This window comes from Juglans microcarpa x Juglans regia, chromosome 7D, assembly GCF_004785595.1.
Source record: "Juglans microcarpa x Juglans regia isolate MS1-56 chromosome 7D, Jm3101_v1.0, whole genome shotgun sequence".
In the NCBI taxonomy this organism is placed as follows: domain Eukaryota; kingdom Viridiplantae; phylum Streptophyta; class Magnoliopsida; order Fagales; family Juglandaceae; genus Juglans; species Juglans microcarpa x Juglans regia.
The window spans coordinates 22,030,697-22,056,578 of record NC_054606.1 but is presented as its reverse complement, the minus strand read 5'-3'; the positions used below and the strand labels follow the sequence as shown (position 1 = coordinate 22,056,578).

Below are 25,882 nucleotides of genomic sequence, written 5' to 3'. Positions count from 1 at the left end.
GCTAAATTACTAATTAAAATTTAATTAAAATTTAAAATCCTATATAAATAACTATATATTATCACTATAGTCTATAGTCTTAGTAATTAGGTGGCCGAGAATCCGCCGTAAGCAGTTAAATGAGCGTTGTGTACTTTTTTTTTTTCTTTTTGAGAGTGTTGTGTGCTTGTTATTTGTGGAAGAACGAAAAGAATCGGTGGATTCCTTTCGTTTTCATGGTCAATGATTTGATTCAGTCATGACTAAGTTCGATCCATATACTATTTAAATGAGTTTGTATTCGTTCAAATGGTAGGAACTCAAATGTCGAACGGCTGATCGATTTACCATACGTTTGAACTGAATTTAATTTTAGCGTTCGAACATATATGTTTCACATTCGAACGGTACTGTAAAAATTATAACGTTCGAACGGTTTGGGGATTCGATCGAATGGTATAACAAAAAAAGTTTCTCATTGTTTTATTTAGTATATAATTATGTGAATATTCATTTATTATATTTTATATCTAATGTTGCATATATATTTTATTTTTTAAATTTCATATTGATAATGTCTTATTGGGGAGGTAAGCGTGGCAAACCAGGGCAACCCTCCATCGAAACAGTTCGAGAGAGGACTATTTTATTAGAGAGTCAGGTGAAGATTTCTGACTCTTATCTAGGAAGGTCATTCCTTGACATTAGTTTTCATTGATCATGGTTGGACACCAATCCTTGATCAGAAGGACGAAGTATGGGACCTAATTTTTTATATTGACATCGTCTCTGAGTTCTATAAAAAATTCGATGGTACTAGCCCATATGATGAAGGGATATACACGATCTCGAACCGAGGAGCTTTAGTTATATTTTCAACAGACAAACTAGCCGATTTTATTCGTATTTCTCGATTGCGCACTGTATATCCGAACGTGGTACCCAGAGAGTCTCCAACTTTGAGTGATGGGAAGACGGCTGAGGATGAGGGATCTTATACAGAAGAACTCAATGGCCTCACTGATCATGAGGTGAGGTAATTGGTAGTTGGTCCAGATATACCTTCTAATGATGGGACAAAGAGTATTAAACATGCATATCTATCTGGTTTCTTCAAGATCATGAACTTAATCATCTCCAACAACATTGATCCTTGGCAGCACAAGACAAAAGTTGGCATGGATCGGGCGAAATTTATGATATGTGTCGCTTGTGGGGTTCCTTTCAATCTAGTGGGTTATATATTCAATAGGATTCGATCAGAGGCCGGGTACATTACGACGAATATATTGCCAATTGGGATCCTAATCACATGATTTTTGCTACATGTCGGGGCCAAATATTATTGAGCGTGTTCAGAAGCTGATGAGACCGATCAAATCCTCCACTCTATCATAAAGCAAGGGATACTCGAGACTTCATTTTCGTGGTCTTATTTAAGACCTAGTCGATACTCAAAGAGATGCAAACCCAAAAGATTGTGGAGTATCAGCCGGTGATATATCCACGCAGGCTGAGGCATCATGCACAGCTACTCGTGAGGATATGGGAGATATAGTGCTTGCAGAGATCAGCGAACAGGCATCAGCAATGATTGATGTAGTGCATACGAAGATCCATACTACCATATCTGACTTACGTACAGAAATTAATACTAGCATCTCTGACTTACGTATGTTACGATCAGGACTCGACTAACACAACTAGAGACATGCCTAACTGCAGCCGAGGATGTGTGCAAAGAGTTGGGATCTTAGTAGTTTATATGTTTTATTTACTTTTTTTTTTTTTTTTGTTCATGGTATGGATAATATTTTATTGGTGTTTTGTAAATTTAATTTAATTTTGAACTAAATCATTTTTGTCTTATCTAAATTAATTATTGATTTCTATTATTCCTATTATTTAATTTCTAATTTTTATATAAATTAAATATTTATCCATAATTAAGTAAGATATTTTGTTGCCATCAATAATTGTAAGTATTCTGTAACCATTCAAACGAAATATATCACGTTTGAACGTTTAGTCATTCTCTCTAGATATTTATGTAATAAATCTTTGTTCGAACTCTTTATTTTACGTTCAAGCATTGATTAACGAATTCGTTCGAACGGTATAATAATCTGTTCGAATAGTAAGTCAATTGTCCTGCTAAATTTATTGACTTAACCTACCAATTTTCCATTCGATCATATATATTATATGTTCTAACATTGATTAACTTCGACGTTCGAACATTGTTGTATGTTGTTTGAATGGTAAGTCAATGTCCAGTTGAATTTCACCACTTTAACATGCCAAATTCTCGTTTGACCATATATAATATTCATCTAAATGTTTATTTTATTTTGTTCAAATATTTTTTGTCGACGTTCGAACGGTTATTTTATTAGGGATAGAATTTTCCACCCTTACATATATCGTTTGAATGTTTTGAAACGGTAAATACCTTCCACCATTTTTTAGGATTGAATTTTGAATTTTGACCCAACATCTTATTTTTTGAAACAATTTTCATTTTATTCCAAACAAAAATGGTCCCAAAAATAAACTTTCGACGTATTGACACAACCATGCACAACCTATTTGGTTATTACTATTTACTGGGTATCTTTTCTGATTGGAATTGAAAACGAGAGTAGGTTTGGATTTAAATACCAGAACTAGATCAAGACTTTTCTGGAAATGTACCAGAAAGATACTGTATAATGTATATATGTACTGTATGAGTCCCGATTCACGAGTCTCGATAATCTTTTTTTACGTAGTGATTAACTAAGTACTGTTTTTTTTAATAATGTTATGAATTTTTTTTTAATATTTAGTATATAAAAAAAATAATAATCTTATATACAAGTTTCAAATAGATAAATCTTATACAAATTTTTTTGTAAAAAGTGGCTGTTACTAATAAAGTATAATTTTTTTACACTTTTTTAAGTAAGTTTTACTTTTTTACAATGACTTATATGAGACTTCTCTATTTAAAACTTATAAAAATTATTTTTTATAAAAATAAATAAAAATAAAATAAATAAAATAAAAATAAAATTTTTACCCTTATCGGGACCCGTCTGGGTGTAGCACTGCTCCTACTGTATACATCTACCATTCCTGGCCAGTGGCCTCGTGGATGGGTACACTTTAGTCCTCTGAAAGTGTAGTTGAGGCGACTAATTTGTTCGATACTCACGTGGGATTCAACCTAACATTAAAAGCTGTACTAAATTAATGGCCGCACAACCTTTATATATTTCATGCCGCTTGGAGCAACTTAATTTATGTACCACACGCTGCCTTGCTTTTTTCTGTACTTGCAAAACCCCGTAGTATTAGTGGCCACTACTGCTAGCTACTGCAACACCATGGCCCTAGACATATTTCTTCTCCGGGAACTTGTCACCGCCATTTTCCTCTTCTTAATCTCCCACTTTTTCATTCGTACACTCCTCAGAAAAAGTTCTCGAAAACTGCCACCGGGCCCTAAAGGTTGGCCGGTTATAGGGGCTCTTCCCCTACTAGGAAGCATGCCCCATGCAACCCTAGCCAAGTTGTCACGACAGTACGGACCCGTTATGTACCTAAAAATGGGCACTTGTAACATGGTCGTGGCCTCTACCCCAGATGCTGCACGAGCTTTTCTCAAAACCCTAGACCTAAATTTCTCAAACCGTCCACCGAATGCTGGCGCAACGCATTTGGCGTATGATGCTCAGGACATGGTGTTTGCAGACTATGGACAGAGGTGGAAGTTGCTTAGGAAGTTGAGCAACTTGCACATGCTTGGAGGGAAGGCTCTGGAGGACTGGGCTCAGGTTCGAGCGGCCGAGCTCGGGCACATGCTAAGAGCAATGTGCGAGTCTAGCAGGCAAGGGGAGCTGGTGGTGGTGCCGGAGATGTTGACGTACGCGATGGCGAACATGATAGGGCAAGTGATACTGAGTCGACGAGTGTTTGTGACGAAAGGGTTGGAGTCGAACGAGTTTAAGGACATGGTGGTGGAGCTTATGACTTCAGCTGGGTTCTTTAACATCGGAGATTTCATACCATCCATTGCATGGATGGATTTGCAGGGGATTGAGCGAGGAATGAAGCGCTTGCACAAGCGGTTCGATGTGTTGCTGACGAAGATGATTGAGGAGCACTCAGCTTCGGCACATGAACGCAAGGGAAAGCCAGATTTCTTAGACGTTGTCATGGCTAACCGAGACAACGTCTCTGCAGACGAGAGGCTGAGCTTGACCAACATTAAGGCCCTCCTGTTGGTACGTACGTATAATATTCGTCACTAATCGAGAGTATGTTAATTGGATAGTGATAAACTTACTATTCTATTATTATCTATTTATTTATTATTTAAGTATATTTTAAATATTTTTATTTTATTATTATTATTATTATTAAGTATTTTTTTAATATTCTTAATTAATAAAAAAAATTAAAAAAATATATAATTTTATTAATACTCACTTTCTTAATTATTAAATAAAATAAAAATTAAATAAAAAAAAATAATAGATAAATAATAATAAGATAATAAGCCTGTCATTGTTCATGTTAATTAAAGTATTCAATTAATGAAGGGTTAACTGTAATTTCATAACTTTTTTTAATTAGGAAGTAGTCGTTTTTAATTTTGGAAAGGTGCCAGGTAGGTACGTAGCTAGGATCTAGATGTGGATAACCTCTGACCAGTGACAATATTACGTGTCATGTCTGCTGCTGGGCGCTCTAACTTTAAAAGCTCGCGCCGTAGCTTAAGATTGGATAGGAAAAGTGTTTTATAAAGGAGTAAAGCTTCTCTCACCGCTTCCGGTTTCGCTCCCGGTCCTGTTATATATATTTTTAATTATTTTAATATATTTTTTTTTATTTAATGATTAAGTAAATATTTTTTAATAATATTTTATAGTGTTCAAAAAATAAATGTATAAAAAAGTAAAATAAAAAAACACAATATTTTACGCTATTGGGGGCTCAGCGGTGGCTCTACAGCCACCTTTTATAAATTCTTTTAAAGTTTTTATATAAAATATAATAAATAATGTATTTTTTATAAATTTTAAAATAATAATAATAAAATATAATATTTTATTTAATTTTTATATCAAATCATCGCATGGACAAAGCACAACTAAATTGTTTAATTCATCCGTCGTAAAAACAAAATTCACCTCGTAATTCGTAAAAAATATTTTTTTGTAATATTAAGACTGTATTTAGATGTTAAAGTAAACTCAATTGAATTTAGTTCTTTATAAATAATAATGAGTTGAGTAATAAAATAAATTATGTGAAATTTATCTAAATTGAGTTTAAAATATATTTGAATGTTAAGATGAGTTTAGTACTTTTATGAAAAATTAAAAAAGGTTGTGGGTTTTACGTATAAAGATGTTTTAAGTTGAAAATAGTTGTGGATCTTATGTATAATAAGGTTTTAAGTTGAGATGAGTTTAGTAATTTGAGAGTTAGGATTTAGATGTTAGACTTATCTTAAAATTAGATTTAGTTCAGCTAAATTTAGGAATCAATTGCAACTTAACTCTATATATATATATATAATATAGTATATATTTTTCTTTGTTTGTACTATAACTAATTTGAGTCGTAGATTAATTTGGGGAATTCAGTGGGTATAAACAAGTATCCATTATTTTTTTAATTAGCTGTCTCTTCGGAAACGATTTAATAAGTTATTATATATATAACTTTAGTTATGTGAGATAAGAAAAATAATATTTATAATCGTGAAATATGTAAATATTATTTATTTTTTTTTAAAAAAAGTTAGTAAATATAAGATCTATAAAAAAAAAAAAGAATTAACTTTTTAATATTAAACTTTACTTTTTTTTAAAATAATTGTGTAATACTTACATAATATTTCACGACAGTATGTACCATTACTCTATCACATGAATATTTATAATATATATATATATATGTATGAAGGCATGTACAATATGTATTAAGGAAAATGCTGCGGACCGAGGAACTAGACCCCCAAATCGACTGATACTATTTTTATTTTTATTTAAAAAAATTAATAATTAAAGAAGTATTTATTAGTGAATTGGTTTTTTTTTAAATATATTTAAAGATGTTTAAAAAATATGGAAAAAAAAAAATCCCCCTGTTAATAATATTATACGATCTCGTGATGATGACTGTTTTCTGATGATTTATTATTATTATTATTTGAAGAACTTATTTACGGCCGGAACTGATACATCATCAAGCATAATAGAGTGGGCACTAGCGGAGATGTTGAAAAACCCAAGCATCCTGAGGCGGGCGCACGAGGAGATGGATCGAGTGATTGGAAAGAACCGACGCCTGGAGGAAGCAGACATATCAAAGCTCCCATATCTTCAGGCCATATGCAAAGAAACCATGCGAAAGCACCCGTCTACGCCTCTAAACCTGCCCCGGGTCTCAACCCAAGCATGCGAGGTTAATGGCTACTACATTCCCAAGAACACTAGGCTTAGTGTGAACATTTGGGCAATAGGAAGAGACCCTGACGTGTGGGAAAACCCCTTGGACTTTACACCAGAAAGGTTTTTAACAGGAAAAAATGCAAAAATCGACCCAAGAGGGAATGATTTCGAGTTGATCCCATTTGGAGCTGGAAGGAGGATCTGTGCTGGGACTAGGATGGGAATTGTGCTAGTGGAGTACATTCTTGGGACATTGGTTCACTCTTTTGACTGGAAATTACCGAAAGGTACTGTTGACCTAAACATGGAGGAATCCTTTGGACTTGCCTTGCAGAAAGCCGTTCCCCTTGCAGCTATAGTTAGCCCACGTCTGTCTTTGGGTGCATATGCTTCTTGATCACGAGTCAAAGTCTAGAGGTTGCTGGTTGTTGATCTATTTAATAAGACCTTTATTGGCAATCTGTTGCCTTTTATTGTCAGCTGATTATCTTTCCACATGAATGCTGTTGTCTGTACGTATGTTGGTCTACTTAATGTTAGTATTTGAGACGTTATGTGGCTTTATGAATGGATCGTGACGTTTTTAACCCGCCAGCTGGGGAAAGAACAAAAACATTAAAAACAAAAATTCGACTTGTCCCACTCTTAATTAATGTGCTGTCACGCCTGCGAATACATCGCAGATCGATTTGTCCCAGGCGTGACAGCAAATTGAACGATTTGCAATATATTGCGAATAGATGACAGACGGAGGAGCGTATCGAACCTGATTTGTAAAATAAAATCGATTTGTCTAATGTTAATATTATTTTTGTTTTGCAATATTTTGCGAATAGATGACAGACGGAGGAGCGTATCGAACCTGATTTGTAAAATAAAATCGATTTGTCTAATGTTAATATTATTTTTGTTTTGTAATCTATAAAAGTCAAATTTTTTATAAAAAGTTAAAAAATTTATAATAATTAGATAAAATGAGATTAATTATGAAAACAAAGATAATTTTTTTAAATGTACCATGGAATTAGCTGATAATATTGCCTCACCAACAAAAGCAGGTTTTGGGTCTCGCAGAGATTTAGGTTGTGTTTAGACGTTGAACTGAGTTGAGTTTAGATGATAAAATGTTGTTAGAATATTATTTTTTAATATTATTATTATTTTAAAATTTAAAAAAGTTGAATTATTTATTATATTTTATATTAGAATTTGAAAAAGTTGTAATGTTGAATTGAAATGACTTTAATTACCAAACAAAGCCTTAAAAAGAACTTTAAAAAGAGTGAACTCGCCGTCTGTGGGATTCGAACCCACGACCACATGGTTAAAAGCCATGCGCTCTACCGACTGAGCTAAGACGGCTGGACGTTCAGATGGTTTCAATATAGTTATATTACTTCAAACAACGAAAAAAAGCCTTCCATCCTCTCCCACTTGTCTGTATTATCATCGGGCCGCAAAAAGCCCAGCTTCGTTTTGCTACAATAATGCCAAAGAAAAAATCCATGATTTACTCCCTTTTCGGGCAAAATGATCCGACTAATTGTGGTAAAGCCAGATACATTCGGTGCCTGTACGCCCAACTCAAGCCGTCCAATAACCCAGCCCCTTAATGCTGCTCGACGCCCATTTTCTCCCCCTCTTTCCTCCTTGATATTTTTTTTTTGAAAATAACCTCAGAGACTTTCCATTCATCTTTACGTGTTACAGTTTGTATCACCAAACAGGCATCCCAGAACCTCTTCTATCCAAACTTGTTCTTCCACCATCTCTAAAGCTTTTTTTGCTAAAGTATGAGCTATCATATTCTTTTTTCTAGTAGCAAATTGTAAAAACCAATCTGTCCTAATTCTGAAATGAAACTTAACATCTTCAATAATAGAACTAAAATCAAATACGGCTTCATCTTCACTATGTACAGCCTCGATCACTCCCTTTGCATCACCCTCGAAAATGGCATTTTGAATGTTGAGGTCTAAGTACAGTTCCACTACTTTCCTCAAGGCAAAACTTTCTGTAACTGTTGCATTCCCCACATTAGTCTTATGATCACACACATCCACCAAAGCCTCTCCTTCTCCATCCCTTATCATAATCTCAATCCTCATTCTCTTCCTTTTTATATCTAAAGAAGCATCACAATTAACCTTAACAAAAACCCTTGATGGTTTTTCCCAAGCCACCAACTGCTGCATTGAATTACTCTGTTGTGCACCATTCTGCCTTCCTTGATGAACTTAAATCTAAGATTCATGGTACTCTTGTAGAGCTGCCCTTGTAGCAATGAAGGAGTTTCTGGGGCAACCCAATCTCTTTTCAAAAATCCATTCATTTCTCCTAAGCCAGACTTTTCTTAACATCATTGCTATCTCTTCCAACTGACTTTTGTTTAGTCTGCTCCTGAGTTGCTCCCATAGTTCCAGGAAGTCCATTTCTGATCTAGTCCATTTCTTGACATAACTTGCATCCATACCCCATAAGTCATTGCTGCAAGGCACTCCCACAACACATGTATGAGAGATTCTTCTTCTGCATCACACATAGGGCATCTTTTATCCACTGTCACCTTCCTCTTGTACAAATTCTCTTTTGGCAGCAAGTTATTTGCAGCTTTCCATAAAAATAGCTTTGTCACGCCTGGCACCTCAAGGTCCCATATGCTCCTCCATCTGTCATCTACTTTCCTCTTTGATGAGCTCTCTCCTTTTCTTCTCTCTTTTAACTCCAAGTGTAAAAAGTAAGCACTTCTAACCGTAAACAAACCCTTCTTAGCTGGTCCCCAAAAGATCTTGTCATTTGCTCTACCTCTGCTCAAAGGCAAGATAAGGATCTATTCAATTTCTTCAACAAAAAAGATGGCTCTGATTTTTGTTTCATCCCATTCTCCCTTCTGACTAACAATCAATTCTTCAATTTTGGCATCATTCTGCAACATGGTCACTGGGGACTATACAGCATATGAAATGGGTCTAGGAAGCCATTTTGATCCCCATATATTTATCTCCTTTCCATCCCACACTTTCCACCTTAACCATTCTTTCAAGAGGTCCCTGGCAGATCATATGCTCCTCCAGACCAGAGAAGGATGAGTGCCCAACTTAACATCCAAAAAACTTCCATGTCTAAAATATTTTTCTTCAAGTAACACTGCTACTAAGGAAAAAGGGTATTTGAATATCTTCCACCCTTGTTTAGCAAGAAGTGCAACATTAAAACTCTCTAAATCCCTTAATCACATTCCCCTCTCCCTTTTTGCATACTCATATTCTCTCATTTCCTCCACAGCATCCCTTTCCCCTACTGCTGTCTCCCCCACCAAAATTTAGAGAGCATTACATTGATCTCCTTGCACAATTTATTTGGGAGTTTAATGACCCCCATAGTGTAAGTTGGGATGGACTGCAACACCGCCTTAATGAGCAATTATTTCCCAGCTTGAGACAAGAAATTGTTTTTCCAACTAGACATTTTCTATCAGATCTTCTTTTTAAGGTTTTTGAAAGTGTTAAACCTTGATCTCCCTACCATAGCAGGAAGTCCAAGATATTTTTCATAGGTATCACAGACAAAAGAATTACCAGCTTCCTTTATGGCCTGCTTAACTGACAATTGAGTATTGTTGCTAAAAAACACAGAAGTTTTGTCTTTGTTAAGGACCTATCCAGAGGTCTTCTCATATACAAGCAATACTTCTTGGATTTTCCTCCATTCCTCAATGTTTGCTCTTCCAAATTAGATACAATCATCTACAAAATGCAGATGATTGATACTAGTTCCCCCTTGAGCCACTTGCACCCCTCTTGTAAGCTTACTCTTCTCATAAAAATCCATCAAACTCCTTAGTCCCTCAGCATAGGCAATGAATAGATAAGGTGACAAGGAGTCACCTTGTCTCAATCCTCTTGAAGGCCACAACTTATGGCCGAGTACCCCATTGATCAAAACTGAGTATGAGATAGGTTTTACACATTTCATCACCAACTCTACCCACTGATCACAGAACCCAAGTTTAGTCAACACAACCTCCAAAAAATCCCACTTCACACGAACATAGGCCTTAGACATGTCTAACTTCATGGCCATACTTCCTATTTCCCTTTCTTTATGCTCTTCATTGAGTGCAATAACTCATAGGCCACCATATATTGTCGTTTATCATTCTACCAAGCAAGAAAGCACTTTGAGAATGGGAGATTATCTTAGCTAAGACATATTTGAGCATATTTGTAATTACTCTAGAAACTATTTTGTACATTACATTACACTGACTTATGGGTTTGTATTCAGTAACTTTTTTGGGGGATTCAATTTTTGGGATCAAAGCTATATAGGTATAATTGAGGCAGGGATTAATAGGGTTACCATTCAAGTATCTAGTGCAGCTCTACTCACTTCTTCAGCCACTACACCCCAATGATTTTGATAGAAACAAGGACCAAATCCATCTGGTCTAGAGGCTTTTAATGGAGCCATTTGTTTCACTGCTTCCTCTACTTCTACTGATGTGAACCTTTTTGACAACCTTTCATTCATTTCTATGGTTACCCTCTTATTCATGCCCACAAGACATCTTTCAATGTTGTCTGGACTTGGTTTTGTAGTTTGAAACAGCCTGCCAAAAAACCCTCTAAAAGTTTCTTCCACCTTCTTAAAACCAACAAAAGATCTGCTGCTTTCATTTTCCACTTCTTTAATGAAATTTCTTTTCCTTCTTTGATTGGCACACGCATGGAAATATTTAGTATTTCTATCTCTGTCTTGTACCAATTTCTCTTGGCTCGTTGTTTCCACCAAAGATCTTCCTTCTCTAATGCTAGATGCAACTCTTTGGAAACCTTTCTGATTTCCTCCACATTGCTCCCATTTTTCACAGCCTGTAAACTCTGTAAGATCTTTGTTTTTTCCTCTACTTCCTTCCCATTTCTCTGCTTCCTATTCTTATTCCACCTCTGAAAGGCTTTCCTGCTATCATTCAGAAGTCCAATAACATTTGGTGACTCAGTCCTTCTCCAAGCCTCTTTTAATATCACTTCACAATCCTCTTCCAAACCCCAACTAGCCTCATATTTGAAACCTCTTTTCCTCTGCCTTACTTGCAACCCTTTATCTTGATCTCAATATGGACCAATAGTGGCTTATGATCAGAAGTTCTGGCCACCATTACTTCCACCCAGGCCTCAATATAGGTGTTCATCCATTGGGGATTCGCCATAGCTCTATCTAACCTTTCTTTAGTAAAGGTTGCATCTGTATGGGAATTGCTACAAGTGTACTTGTCCCCCCTCCATCCCAAATCATACAAGTTCCCATCACTCTTCAATTCTCTAAACAGTTTCATTTGACCCTCAGGCCAAGCCTTCCCTCCCCACTTCTCATCATTTGTGATAATTTCATTGAATTCTCCCACTATAAACCACCCCTCATTACCACTAGATTTCATAGTTTTAAGCAACAACCATGCCTCTTTCATCTTCACAATTTCAGGTGGGCCATAAAAACAAGTCAACAACCATCTATTCTCCCCTTCTCCTACAACCCATACATTAATGTGCTTTTGGGAAAAGTTTACAATTTCCAACTACACCTTATCATTCCAAACCAAGACCAATCCCCCCCTTCCAACTGCATCCACTCCAAAACACCCATCACACATCAACCTTCTTCTTATTCTATCACATTTCTTATTGTTGAGTTTAGTTTCTATAATAAAAACTATGTTGAGTCTTGACTTCTCTGCTATAGAGCAGAGGTCTTGAACTGTCCGAGGGTTCCCCAACCCTCGGCAGTTCCAGCTCAAGAGTTTCATGATGATTGGCGAGGCTAATCACAGCCTCTGCCACTACAATAGGCATTTTAGCCATACCAAACCCTTTCCTTCTCATGCATACCTTGTCACCACCCATACCTTCCATCTCAACCCCGTCCCTTTTCTTTTGTGAATTCTTTTTTGAGACTACCCCTTCTGGTTTGTGTTTAGCCCATGCCCTCCTCTTCTGTACCCTCCTCTTATCTACCTTGTCACTACCCATACTAAGCCTAACTCTTTCCTCCTTATTGCCTCTTATCTTACAAGTTACATTTTTGAAAGGTTATTTTCCTAAATAATAATAACATGATAAAGAATGAATTCAATCCTGTATTTGTACTTCCTCGAACCCTCATGCAGCAAGTAAGCTTATTTTCAAGTGTTTGATAAAATGTCTGAACGAGGATGGACAAACTACCTTTGTTATTGATATTGTTTCGATCTTACATGTAAAGACATTTTGTTATGTCCTATTTTTTGTTTCTATTAGTGGGAGGAGACTTGAGAGGCACGTGCCCAATACCTAAGATTGTTCATCCAGGCCAAATTTTTATCCTGCCCAGTCCGGAACCCGAATAACTAGGTTCCAACTCGGAACCCACATCACCACTGACTGGCCCAACCCAGGCCGGTTACGGTATTACACCCGGGTATCGGATTTTAACCCTGGTACCCGTTTTAATAAAAAAAAAAAAAAAAACAACTAAGTCTAACTCTAAGCCCCCACCCATGTGATTTGAAATGATAATATTGACCCTTCATTAATCTTCTCTCTACTCTCCTCTCTCTCTCTCTCTCTCTCTCTCTCTCCCCCTCCCCCTCGAGCCATGAAACTCTAGCCTTCTCTTTCAAGTTTTGCTGTCGTCTCTCTCTCTCACCGTCACCGCTGGCCGAACTTTCGATCGGTAAGTCTCTCTTCTCTCTCTCACTTTGGTAAGTCTCTCTTCTCTCTCGATTTATGAGCAATGCCTTTGAACAAATCTTATGTGTGTATAGAGTATATGCAATTATTTTTCTAGATCTGCTCTTTTTTGTTAAACATGGATTTTTTTTTTTTGGATTAAATTTTTGAGTATTTACGTTTTGGTTCTTCTAGTTCTCATGATTTGTTGTTAATAGCCATATAAATGACTGATCAAATATCTGCTCTTTGTTTGCCCCAGAATGATAACTGCCATGCGTTTGCCTGCTCTTTGATGTTATAAATAACATTATACATTATAGGCATGATCAAATGATGTTATTAACTTATTGTACATAAGATTTTAAATAAAATGAACGTACTCTTAAAAGACATTATTTCCTTCCCCCTTCTTTGTTTTCTCTCTCATATTTAACCCAACTCTTTTTTTTTTTTTAAGTTCAAAAATTGATTCAACATGTTAATGAACTTAAGTTAAATATTCAACGTTTGATTGATTCATGTCGTTATTGGCCGGTTCCTAATTTGCAGCATTAGTAATTTGGTCTGTTTCCTTTCCTTTTTCTTTTGTATTTTGATTTTGGCTTTCTCTATGTTTAGATTCTCTAGAAAACCTAATTTCAGAATTTTGGATTATGTAAAATCCTAACATATTGTGGATTTACGATTTAGAAACCCTAACATCACAATTATCAGTAAGAATTGGACTCAACGGGCTTAGAAATTAGGTTTGAGTACGAGTTCAAAAGTGTGCTTAAAGTCTAGGCTAATATCAAACCTACACACTCGCTTGTAGGATCGAGACAAGGGACCCCAATAAGAGTAGGGGACATGACGCGAGGATGACAACTCAACCATATAGGAGGGGGAATGATACATGTATAATTTTTTTTACAAATATTTATATAACTATATTTTAAATTGAGAATGTAAAGAGAAATGATAGTTGCAATCGCGAGTGTGTAAGCGTCGTGCAATCGCGAGTGTGTAAGCGTCGTGCAATCACATTAAAAAAAATGAATAAATACAGGATTCAAATAAAAAAATAATAATTTTTTAATAGTAGACCCTATTCTTTTTCAAAACGAGTGCACGGTGCTTACGTACTCTACAACTGTATGTAGCATTACTCGAGATTATATGTATATCATTTTCATAGTCATTGTAATGGTGTGGTAGTTAGTCGTTTAAGAAAAAAAGAATATAGTTTTTATTTTTCTAATGTCCTTGCAATACGTTTTCTAATTGAATCAACTGAAACCCAAATCTCTAACAGATTTCACTCAGTCCTTTGGACGGCCATATTTTTTGGCCTAAAATCTCTCCCCCTCTCACATTTCGTACCTATTGATATTTTCTGACTAAAATTACGTGAATTGATCTGTTCTTGTCACCATGCAGAACGCACGTAAATGGTTAATTAGAAATCATATTGTCTTTTCAATAGTCCAATTAAACCATGCCAGCAACTTTCAGTTAGTTCTTGGATTACTATATATGGTGAAAATGGTAATGGGAAAAGATTACAACTTCTTGGGCAAACCCCATCCTCACCTCTAAGCCTCCACCATGAATCATCCCAATGAGGTACTCTCAAAAACCTCAGAATTTTTTTTTTTTTTTTTTTTTTTTTCTTGAGTAAAAGGGTCAGTGGGGGTGATGGAAGATTAACCACCTCTGCTAAATCACCCAACAAGGGGGGAAAAACAGTTCGAAAAATTCAGTCATTTTCTTTTGATGATCTTTTAGGCCAGCCGGATTATTGAATAGGGGGTTGGTAGGGGGGGGGGGGGGGGGGTGTTGGTAGTTTTTTGGGGAAAGAGCTTCTTCCCCATCTTAGCTAGCTAGAAACCATTGCACCATTTTTGCCTTTATACTCGCTCGTTAAAAGGATCAGGACCTTTTGATTATCATAAAGAATGGAGGGGGAAAAGAAAACAGTTCTTGAGCTTGTATTGATCAATGTGCGTTGACCAAGGGGATATTGACCAATGCAATCTCAAGATGTCATATAAATCGCTTTCTAAAGAAGAAACTTCTTCTTAATTACCCTGCAAATGTGATGCTCATTGATATTTTGTTAGTCGTCTGAGTTTCTTTGATGATGATGATATGTATTGACTAGTTGGATATTCTACTACATTTACAGAATAATGGTTGGATGTCTGTTCCTCAATTTGGAGGCTGGGATCATACGGCCCCAGGAGCTACTGACTATTCTGTGGTATTTTCTCGAGCTCGAGCCAATCGTAAGCAGAAGAAGACAGACTTGACCGACTTCAAGCGCAACAGTATCGGTACTGAAAGGGAGCTCATCAACCCTGTTCATCATCAAGATGATCAAATAATGGTGAGCCTTCATTTCACTTATAAAATGTTTGTTATAGTTGTCTGTCTTATATTATTTAGCTATCATTTTAGAATGGAATGTGTTTTTCTCACTTTGTGCAAATGCCATGCCTTGTTTTGATCCATATCCCCTTGGTCAACGCACATGGATCATTTCAGGGTATAGTATGCCATCAAAAGCAATCATATATATAAGTTTCCATCGAGTAAATTCTCATGGAAGGAGGAGGAATGGTGATAATCCAATCCTCACTTTCTTCTTTCTAATCATTCTGTCTCTTGCCATGCAGAGGAAAAAGAAGATTCTGACCTACATCAATTGCTGCATTAGGCCTTGATTTACTCAATGCACTCAATTGTCAATCATCTTGCACCATTGCACTAAATTTTGAATTCTGGCTTGTAAATTTATGGATGGCAAATGTTCGTCAATTGAAGCATAAGCAATCAAAGCTTCTGTAATCTTTCTTTCTTTCTTTCTTTTTTTCTTGGCCAGAAGATTCTGTAACCTTTCAAGTGTTCTATGTATGCTATTTACTATCTAAACTTCTGGGTTCTACAGCTTTTAGCACAGCAGACTCGGCAAAATAAGGGAGTGAAATCAGATTGTAATATAATTAGAAAACAGTCATATTAGAGTTCCATTAGTTTACATCCATGGGAAACTTCATATACATTTCACACCAAATGGTGATGACATTAGCCTGGTCTCATTTATTTCTCTTCTATACAAAGCCAAGGCCATGTATACATGAGTATGGTGTATTATTCTCCCTCCAGGTAAACCTAGTAGAGTAGCAGTAATAGTAACTGCAGTTTAAGCTGCGGATTTAAACCGCTTTACCGGAGCTTGGAGGGAAGATAAATACATAGCATCTAGCTTGTCAATTCCATTGAACAGATAACCGAATGGTGGCAGTTCTACATACTTTCCAGAACCCGGAACAACCTTCAGTTCATCATTTTCCCAAACAATTCTTCCTCCAGTAATTGTCACTTCAACCTTTCCCTGAGAGAACATAATGTGAACTTTTAATAAAGTCACATATTTTAGAAGGATATATGAATGTGCATAATCTCAGAGTGAGAGAGGACTTTGAACTGTAATTCATTTATCATCCACAGATCAACTACAATAGAGCTATAAAGAGATTACCTTTCCTTTCCTTCCCTCATAAACGTTTGTATCTGACCTAGAGTGGTGGGACTCTGCAGATATTTCCAAGCTTGAGTTTGGGTTGAGTATAATTATGTCCGCATCAGATCCAGGAAGAATTGCTCCTTTTCTAGGATATATATTGAAGATTCTAGCACTGAAAAAATTGCAGGGTCCAGACTGTGAGATCATTTTGACTTACTCAGACAGCCTAATGAGGATTAGATCATAAAACACATAATATTCTCTATCGGGTTTTTTTAATCACACAAAACAAGAGAAAAATTCACAAAGAGATCTTAAAATTATCTCCTAGAGTAATAGCATACCATTCTGTGCTTGTTACCCGAACATAATCAGTAACAGAAATTTGGCCAGATTCCTGCACGAACTCATGAATCTGAGAAACAGAGTGATTTCTAGGGCAAAATCCATATCAAGCTTTTTCTTTTGAGGGAAGGAGTAAGACATCTATTGCAGCTTACCACCATTATATCCCATACAAGGTGCATTCTCTCCTCAATACCTATAGATTCCCAGTTGCAACATATAGAAGTATTAGAGAGTATAATAGCATAAATTGGCCACAGATAATTTACTCGAGCTATATTTATGACCCAAGAATTATCACGGACAAAATTTGGTAATTACCATTGACACCATTAGGAATTTTTCGGAAATCATCAATCCCTAGTGCTTTCTGTGTAGAATTAAAGGAACAATGATCGGTTCCTACAAGCTGCAAAATGTAAAAGTATCCCGAGAAACAAATTCAAAGATCTCCATGAGACCAATATATTATAGGTCAAGTCTCAGGAAATCTGACTATTGAAAGAAATTCATACCAATTGGAGGGTATAAAGTTGACTTGCTACAAGAAAAGATGTTGGAGAACGCATGCATAGAAAATTGTTAATTAAACCCAGTAATGGATAATAAGAACACCCATGTCTTCCTGGCAACCTGTCTAGAACCTCATAATATATCATAAGCTACTGGAGATCAAAACGTTCTCATGTCTCTAAGGTTCCGGCTGTTACAATTATGCTGCCCTCTCTAACGATGAGGTTCTCAGGAAAGACTGTTGAAATTAATTTCGTATGACTGAGGGTTTATAATTGACTTGTAGCACATATCTAGAAGATAATATGATGGAGAACACACGTATAGAATATTGTTTATTAAACCCATGTAATGGATAATAATAACATCCTTTTCTTCCTGGTAACCTTTCTAGAACATCACACTCAATCAAAAGCTCCTGGAGATGATTAAAAAAAAAAAAAAAAGTTCTCATGCCTTTAAGGTTCCAGCCGTTACAGTTACACTATGTTAACTAATGATGAGGTAGAAACCTGCAAAACTCCAGTCGAAAGGGCAGCTTGAAGGGCCTTGTTATGTCCAGATGCCCTGAGAGGGGGACTCATAACGTACCTGAAACATGAAAAAATCATAATTTTTATATAGTTCAAAATCAGAGAAAAGGTCAGAACAAGACAAAATAAAACAAAACCAAAAACCAAAAAAGATGAGCAGTGCAGGCTCTTGCTTTGCGGCAGTGACGAAGTCAGGATCCCAAACCCTAGAACCATCAAGTGCTAACCCAGCAGCAATTGGCTCTCCTATAACCCTTTGACCTGCAGTTTGAACAATAAATCATAAAGATTTTTAAAAAAAAAACACAGACAGATCAGCATAAATGCATGAGTTTTAATCATGAAAGCCGATAACTTGAAGATCACACACAAACCTAATCAACCAGCTAGGATTGCAAATTCACTTATCATATTTCTCTGCGTTTGTTTGTGTATTTATCATTTTCCAACTGTAATCATTTTTGGCCCATAAAGATCATAAGGGGAGGGGAGAAGGAGAAACTGCTCCCCAGGCTTGTTCTTCATCAAATAACTGACTTTGCCCTGTTTCAGGAATTCCTCATATCCAAGGCAGTTATCACAAGCGCCCCCCTCCCCCAATAAATGGATTAATCCCTTTGACCGGTCATTATGAGCTTAGTTAGCTATGTAAGCTAAGCAAGCCTGGGTCTCCAGACTCATCAGTTTGAATCTAGCTGAGTCCTACAAAGCCACGTCATTCCACCCACCATTTTTTACATGGTTAGTGGGAGGACGGGGGCCCAGGCTCTGTAGATATTTAGCTATACAATCTTCTGGATCCAAGATTCGGCAGTTTGGATTGCTATATTTCACTCATGGTACTTTATATATGTAACCATGTAAGGATTATGTGGTTCCTTACAATAAAGACAAAATGGAAGCCACAATTAAAAAAAAAAAAAAAAGGTGCAAAACTCAAAGGTAAAGGTGAAATTTTACTGTTCAACTAGTTGTGACCCATGCAATGCCCCCAGAATAATTAAAGTAGAATAGTTAAGAGGTGAGGAAGTCGAAGTAGTAAATAACGATAAGTCAAAAGCTAAAGAAGATGAATGATCTTTTTTCTTTATTGAAAAAAGTAATAATAAAATGATAGAAGAGTAGAGTGTATGAAAGTCAAAGAGACAAGTGATGGGAAATTAATAACCACTATAAGATGAAAAGTCTCTTTTTTCCTCTCTATTATATTGTAATCATAAATGGTAGGAACTTTCTGTCTTCAAACTTTTTTTAATCTTAATGTCAACAAATTGAGTGGGTTTATTGTGGCAATAAAGCAATACAATGAAATGTCAGTCAATAAAGTAAAATGAAAAATAAAATAAAATGACAAGGTGCCTTAATAGAATACAAAAACGATGCTAAGACATTACATAGGTAATAAATAACATGACATTCAATCGAAGCGCAAATTAAACAGATTTAAAAGATTAGAGAGTTCGAGACCTGTTTTTCGAGCTCTAGCTATTTCTTCCACAGCATCAATGCTCATTACATGAACTACATAGAGAGGAGTATTAACAAAACCTGCCAAACGAATTGCTCGAGCAGTTGCCTCTCCTTCCAGCTGTATGGACATTAAAGTCAAATCATAGATGGGGCATTTCTTTGAAGATATTCAAGAAATGAACTTGTAAGGAAACAACCACAATAAAACTAACAGATCTACTTCTTCTGTACTTAATCTGACCAAACAGCACAGAAATATATCATTTACTGAAAGGGTAGAAGTCTTAAAATAATGTCGGTTAGCACTTGCACCCGAACCAGAAAGCAAGTACAAGCAGCTACCCTGTTCTTAGTACTGATGTTAAAACTACTGACTAATCCTGTGAGAAGCATATAAATTTATCACAGATCAATAAACCAAAAGCAGTTTATTCTTAAAGAAAATTATTTGGAGCACCAAGAATGCAGGAAAACTTGGCATCTATCAGTCGCTTCACCTTTGAAAAGTTCAGAATGTGGAGTCTTTTTGAGCCAGAAGACAAGGAAGCAAAAACATATCTTTACTGATAAATATATGCTGTTAGTTGTCAACGACAAAAAGAATGAAGCACTGGCCAAGAGTTGAAGTTATAGTTCAGGCAGCTGCCATCGGCAAAGGCAAAATAAGTTATATGCTTAAAAAAGAGTGAAAAAAAAAATCAATTCATCCATTTTTGCACGATGCACAGATCTGCTTCGCACATGGACATGCAGCAATCAATAATAAAGAATAGTGTAGCCTGAAAAAGGAATTCCATTAGGAAATATATCCCAAAGATTACCAACGGAGGTCTCGAAAGTGTATGCCCCTCGGGACCAGTAATACCAAGTTCTATCATTCTTTTCTGGCCTTCATATACAGCATCTCCATTTTCTGCATGAACCATAGCTAAAGCACCAAGGGATTTGCACTTCTTAAACCCTTCTAATAAAAGCTCATCATTAATCATAAGTGCCCCCTTGTAGGCCAGGAAGAACTTGAAGGAGTTGATACCTATATGTTGGCATATACAATAAACTCAAAAACAAACTCACTGGAAGTGGAAAAGGAAACTAAACTAGCATTAACGAAATTCCAATGGTAGACAAACTTTGTTCAATAAAACTAAAAATATTGAAACCAACCTTTCTCCTTCACCATGATTTCCATTTCTTTTGCAACAACTTCATCCCATTTCGTAATTGCCATGTGGAAACCATGATCCATGCAAGACTTCTTTGCTTTTTTTGCATAGGCTTCAAATCCTGCTGTTAAACTCCCATTAACCGGTATGACAAAGTCAATGTGCATTGTTGTTCCACCAGCTAATGCTGCAGCCTGACCACTGAAGAAGTCATCAACTGTCTCGGTATTCATAAACTCAAAAGCTAGGTGTGTGTGAGGATCAATGCCACCTGTTGGAGTAACAAAAATGTGGTGTAGAGAATAAATGAGAATCAGATCTACCTAATACCAATCGGTGTTGGAAATAGAAATGGACAAAGCAGTTAAACTTTGATAAACTGGACTGGAAATCCCGCACATGAACAGGTTATAATTTTTTTATATAACATGGAACCTCACCAAGACAGAATCCTTCAGACCCACCCCAAGGGAGTAAACCCCAAATACCCACCCCTGCCCACCAAAATAGTGTATCAGGTAAGCCAGGGGCATTTCAAGTGTGGAATTGAACCTAAGGTGTCAGCGTCAACAGCTTATTCCAAGCCCGGATGTTGAACACTAGGCTGTACTCTGACAGGTACATCAAGAGGTTAAGATTTGAGATAAAAACATGTTAAGAGAGGCTGGAACTCAATATGAAGGAACTCGCCATGGCACTGACCCACAAAAAACATGCAATACCCAATATTATTCATCCAACTTCATAACTTAGGACAGAAAGGATAAGAAATTTTCTATTTCATATTTAACGATCAGGTTCACATTAAATGCTATAAAGAAGAAATATTCTATCTCCACCATCTAGATTGCAGGATGCATGATTGATCCTGAAAATGTAAATGGAATAAAGAAAGAACTAATATGTTAGTCAACTTAGGTGTCCCGATATAGTCCTTGCTATCCACTACCATTGTCAAGAGAGTGAAGAAACTGATGGTCACTTATCTTGTAGTTATAGATGAAAACTAACCGGGCATCACAAACTTCCCAGTGGCGTCAAGCACGGTAACCTCATCGCCAACCTGCAAAAGGCAATTAAAGGGGTCAAACCTAAACACGTGAAGAGTAAACAACAAGCTGAAACAATGAAAGGGTAATATGGGTAGCTAAATGAGTAAATGCTTTCATTTTGGAAACTTTTATCTATTTGGGACAATCCAAAAGGGAAAGCAAATTTATCTAATGTGACACAAATAGGGTAAAATCCCATTTTAACAGTGTGCCTGTGAATGCAAACAGTAAAAGAAATGAGTTGCATAGCTTATGGTAGCTTGAAACTTTAATCAGCTAGAAGCCTAGAGCTACAGTGAGCAAGAACAAGATAATTTTGGTAGATGTTTTCAGCAGTATGAAGGACGAAAATTTATCTTGTATTAGACCAAATTCTGCTTCTAGAATTGTGGTACTAATTGTCAAAATTCTAGGCACGACTGGCTGAAATTATGTGCAGGGTCTATCACATAATATTTAAGCCACCTTTTCAACTTAATTTACCATGAATTTCAATGACTAGCCCCCAATAGATATTTAAAACTGTGTTGATATCAAAATAATAGCCTAAACCAATGTCATATATGTATAAAAGTATGTTTAGGTTTTAGCAGCAGAACAATTACTTCCACTCAGCAAATAGGTAATTAGGGTTATCTTTGCCCTTAGATATTACCCTCATACCAGAACAAAATTATTAATTTAGTCGTTGGTCGTATAATATATAATTATCTATTTGTCATAAAAAAATCATTTATAACCATCTTGCCTTGCTTGTATTCCACTAAATATGTATGTGCATAGAAGTAACACATCATTTATAAAGAGAAAATAGTGTAAACCTAGAATATGAGAAGGACAGGGAGGGAGGGGGAGAGAGAGAGAGAGAGAAGATCTAATGCATCCCATACATAAACTAGTGCATACATATGTATGTGCATAAAAGTAACATATCATTTATAAAGAAAAATAGTGTAAACCTAGAATATGAGAAGGAGAGGGAGGAAGTGGGAGGGAGAGAGAGAGAGAGAGAGAGAGGGGGGCGGGGGAGAGAGAGAGAGAGAGAGGGAGGGAGAGAGGAGATCTAATAATATCTAGGCTACCAATTCGAATCAAAGCAAACAAAAGGGAGAAGGAAAACATTTAAATGTAGCCATCGAGCTTGAGCCTATACAAAGGAGTTCAAAACCATAAAAAATATTTAAAACTTTTTCTCCCAACAAAGACGCCACAAAAGAATTGATTTCAAAATTCAGAACTTACAAGCCTTTTCAAAATCCATTTCCAATAGCATGTATCTCAACCATCATTAGAAGATGTAAAACGTCTCGGAAAGTACAAGACCAAATCTCCTCACAAAAAACATGATGACAATTATGATAATTTAGCAAAAGATGATCCATCCTCTCTTCATTGTGCTTACATACCACACTGATTACTAATGGTCTATTCCATTTATCTTGATTCTCCATAATAAGAATCTTCATGAAAGCAACTATCCATGCAAAGAGAGCCAGTTATGGGAATGTCAACACAATGATACTTTTCCATAACCCCAAGAAAAGAAAGTTGTCATCACTTGTGGCAAAATCCTTAAAATCACTTGTGGCATAAATGTGTACTGCAAACAAAGTAAAAAAAGGTTACTTGAAGAGTTTGGCTTGCTATCCCATACCACTCTAGGTCAAATGTCTAGAAAAGCTGCTTTATGAGGAGCCTCCTCATGCCAAACATCATGATAAAAATGGATTGTTACTATCCCTAACATCTCACACAAGAGTCTTAGGGACTTCCTAGCCACTCGTGATGCCATCATAAAGAATTAATAGAGCCTCGTTGTACGATCAGTCCATTAATACAGTTTTTCCCACATGTCAAAGCCACAACATGCCCTCAAGGAGTGTTTCCTACTATTTCAAACCACTAAAGCAGCTTCTCTGAGAGACTTGGTTATGTGCGCAAAGCTTTCTAGGACCAAAAGCCCTTAATCAGAGAAGGGAACAACCAATCTTCCAGTCTAATGATTGGTATTCAAACTCAATTCCCCACAAAGGGATTTTTTTCAAAGAACTATCTAGTTTGTTTAGCCAACAAACATATACACCATGAGCATAATAAAAAAGTTAGTAGGAAATCTCAATATTGTTTTCATGGTAAGAGTGAATTGCATCATTTTGAGGGATATTATTTATTAGTCGTTGCTAACATCTTCTTCATTCCGCCCAGAGCAGAGTCCAAAAATGCAAGTCAGATATAACATAAGGAAAAAATCTACCTAGTGCACATAGTTACTGTAAGCTCCCCTACTCCTTGCACATACTTAATAAAAGCTAGCTAAATCTTTCCCAATTTCACCTCCAAAAGCGGAGACACCATGAAAGACAGAAGCACCACAAACTATCAGCCTTTTCAACGTCAACTCACAAAACATTATAGATCAGCTGCAAAATCAAAATGTGAGACAACCATATCCACCACCCGGCAGCATCAGCTCTTGCAATCATCAAATTCAGTGCCTCCATTATCAGAATGAGAGTGGTGGAATGAGGAGGAAGAATGGGATGGTTAAAAAGGATCCCTTCCTGGTATCATTCGAAATGTTGAAGAAACCAATTGACACCAATTCAAAAGGTCTTAGAATTTTCCAGTGATGCAAGAAGATTTCTTCATCCTCCACTTGTACCCAGGAACCAAACGATCAAGCTTATGCATGAAGCCAGCAGACATGATGATATGACTTGACATGCAAGTCATAAATTATGCTTGAATCTCTAGTATCAAAATGCTAACTAGACACTCATTAACAAAAATTACTGAATCCAAGATCTGCCTCTCATCACAAATGAATTTCGAGAGCTAGATCCCCTGGTGCAGCACTATTTCCATTCTACTTGCCACACCTTGGTAGTAAGTTATACATGAAACCCATGATGCTAGTGGGCTCAATGTTTTTTATATCAAAATAGAGAAAATAATACATTATAGGAGGGTGGGGGAGCAGAAATGAGTTGATCTCATTTGTGCTCTTTAATTTAGGAAATTGGTACCAATAGGGAAATAACACACGTGAATATTCAAATTTTCTACCGATCAGAAAAGGAATTTTCAAGTTTTCTAGTGGCATTCTAGACCAACCCAAATATATCATAAAAATCATATTTCATTGAATATTCAGCAGTCTTTAACCACTATGATATGATCCAAATCCACCATTAAAATCATGAATCTCTATTCAGAATATCAGATATAGATGTCATGCATAATCGCCAAATTCTACTAATTCAAAAACACTTACTAAAATGGATTCACTAGATAACAGGGAGAAAAACAAAACCTTGATATTAGGCTTCACAGCAATTATGATCCCATTCTCCACATAAACATCAGCCTTCTCTTCTCCATGAGCATTCACAACAGTTCCACCCTTTATCAATATCGGTGACGGTGACGTTGACGACGAAACTCCACATGCCGACTCACCATACCCAATCCCAGCATCACAAAACTGAAAAAAAAAAAAGGAAAAAAAAAAAGAATCTAAAAAATTTCTGGAATTCTTTTCTTATTCTAGTAGTTGATCCAATATAAGTAAACTGGCATAATCGACTCTTTTTTTTCTTTATGAGATGAACCACAGTTGACTCGATAAGTACTTCACTTAACTTTTCCTTTTCATGGTAAGAAAGAGTTTAAAGAAGTTAAAACAAGTAAACCGCACAAAGTCCGAAGATCAAAAGAGAGTAAGTTTGTCTTTTCCCTTGTTTTCTAGGCAACCAAGCAGGAAGTCAACCATAAGATATGTCGAGAAATAACATGGTAAAGGGAAAAAGTAGATACAAAATTTCAACTGGGTAGTCGACAGTTGAAGATGTTGGTACCTGGTTCGACTCAGAAATCGAAAAGAAGGTAGAGAGAACAAGAGCGAGCGAAAAAAGATTGAGGAGCATCTGGGACATGCAACTCGACTCCATGACGGATGAGTTTGAGACTGACCGAGCTTTACAACTGTCTATCGGGAAGAACAGGAACTTCGGATCGCACACTTGTGTATCTTAATAAAGATTCTCTGCCATTGTGACTACGAGGCTGCTTTTATTTTCTCTTTGATAACGTTGTGACGTGGGACTTTATATACAAATGACGTTTCTTTTTTACGATTCTTTAAATAAAAGTATTTTTATGAA

At 36.3% G+C, this 25,882-nt stretch overlaps 5 protein-coding genes and 1 non-coding gene across 6 annotated transcripts; 2 read left to right on the top strand and 4 right to left on the bottom strand.

The window, feature by feature from the left end:
* Positions 1–3,250: 3,250 nt before the first annotated feature.
* LOC121238319 (flavonoid 3',5'-hydroxylase 2-like) lies at positions 3,251–6,994 on the top strand. The gene is made up of 2 exons (XM_041135156.1): positions 3,251–4,247; positions 6,190–6,994. The coding sequence occupies exons 1-2, from the start codon at positions 3,264–3,266 to the stop codon at positions 6,820–6,822; spliced, it is 1,617 nt and encodes a 538-aa protein (XP_040991090.1). The 5' UTR covers positions 3,251–3,263; the 3' UTR covers positions 6,823–6,994.
* A 720-nt stretch (positions 6,995–7,714) lies between these two features.
* TRNAK-UUU lies at positions 7,715–7,787 on the bottom strand. Its single transcript has one exon. It is a non-coding gene; the product is annotated as a tRNA-Lys (tRNA).
* A 335-nt stretch (positions 7,788–8,122) lies between these two features.
* On the bottom strand, positions 8,123–8,620 carry LOC121238198. The gene has a single exon (XM_041135036.1). The coding sequence runs from the start codon at positions 8,618–8,620 to the stop codon at positions 8,123–8,125; it is 498 nt and encodes a 165-aa protein (XP_040990970.1).
* A 2,170-nt stretch (positions 8,621–10,790) lies between these two features.
* On the bottom strand, positions 10,791–12,454 carry LOC121238196. The gene is made up of 4 exons (XM_041135035.1): positions 12,139–12,454; positions 11,519–11,954; positions 11,190–11,387; positions 10,791–11,037 (listed from the first exon to the last, which is right to left on the bottom strand). Exons 1-4 carry the CDS (start codon positions 12,452–12,454, stop codon positions 10,791–10,793), a joined length of 1,197 nt encoding a protein of 398 aa, XP_040990969.1.
* Positions 12,455–14,573: 2,119 nt separating this feature from the next.
* Positions 14,574–16,477, top strand: LOC121238320. Its single transcript, XM_041135158.1, has 3 exons — positions 14,574–14,740; positions 15,303–15,503; positions 15,793–16,477. Exons 1-3 carry the CDS (start codon positions 14,723–14,725, stop codon positions 15,838–15,840), a joined length of 267 nt encoding a protein of 88 aa, XP_040991092.1. The 5' UTR covers positions 14,574–14,722; the 3' UTR covers positions 15,841–16,477.
* LOC121238318 (dihydropyrimidinase-like) lies at positions 16,117–25,826 on the bottom strand. The gene is made up of 13 exons (XM_041135155.1): positions 25,577–25,826; positions 25,033–25,203; positions 21,679–21,730; positions 20,669–20,938; positions 20,326–20,537; positions 19,502–19,622; positions 18,208–18,295; positions 18,014–18,092; positions 17,310–17,397; positions 17,144–17,184; positions 16,988–17,040; positions 16,659–16,815; positions 16,117–16,511 (listed from the first exon to the last, which is right to left on the bottom strand). The coding sequence occupies exons 1-13, from the start codon at positions 25,667–25,669 to the stop codon at positions 16,320–16,322; spliced, it is 1,617 nt and encodes a 538-aa protein (XP_040991089.1). The 5' UTR covers positions 25,670–25,826; the 3' UTR covers positions 16,117–16,319.
* Between the last annotated feature and the right edge of the window lie 56 nt (positions 25,827–25,882).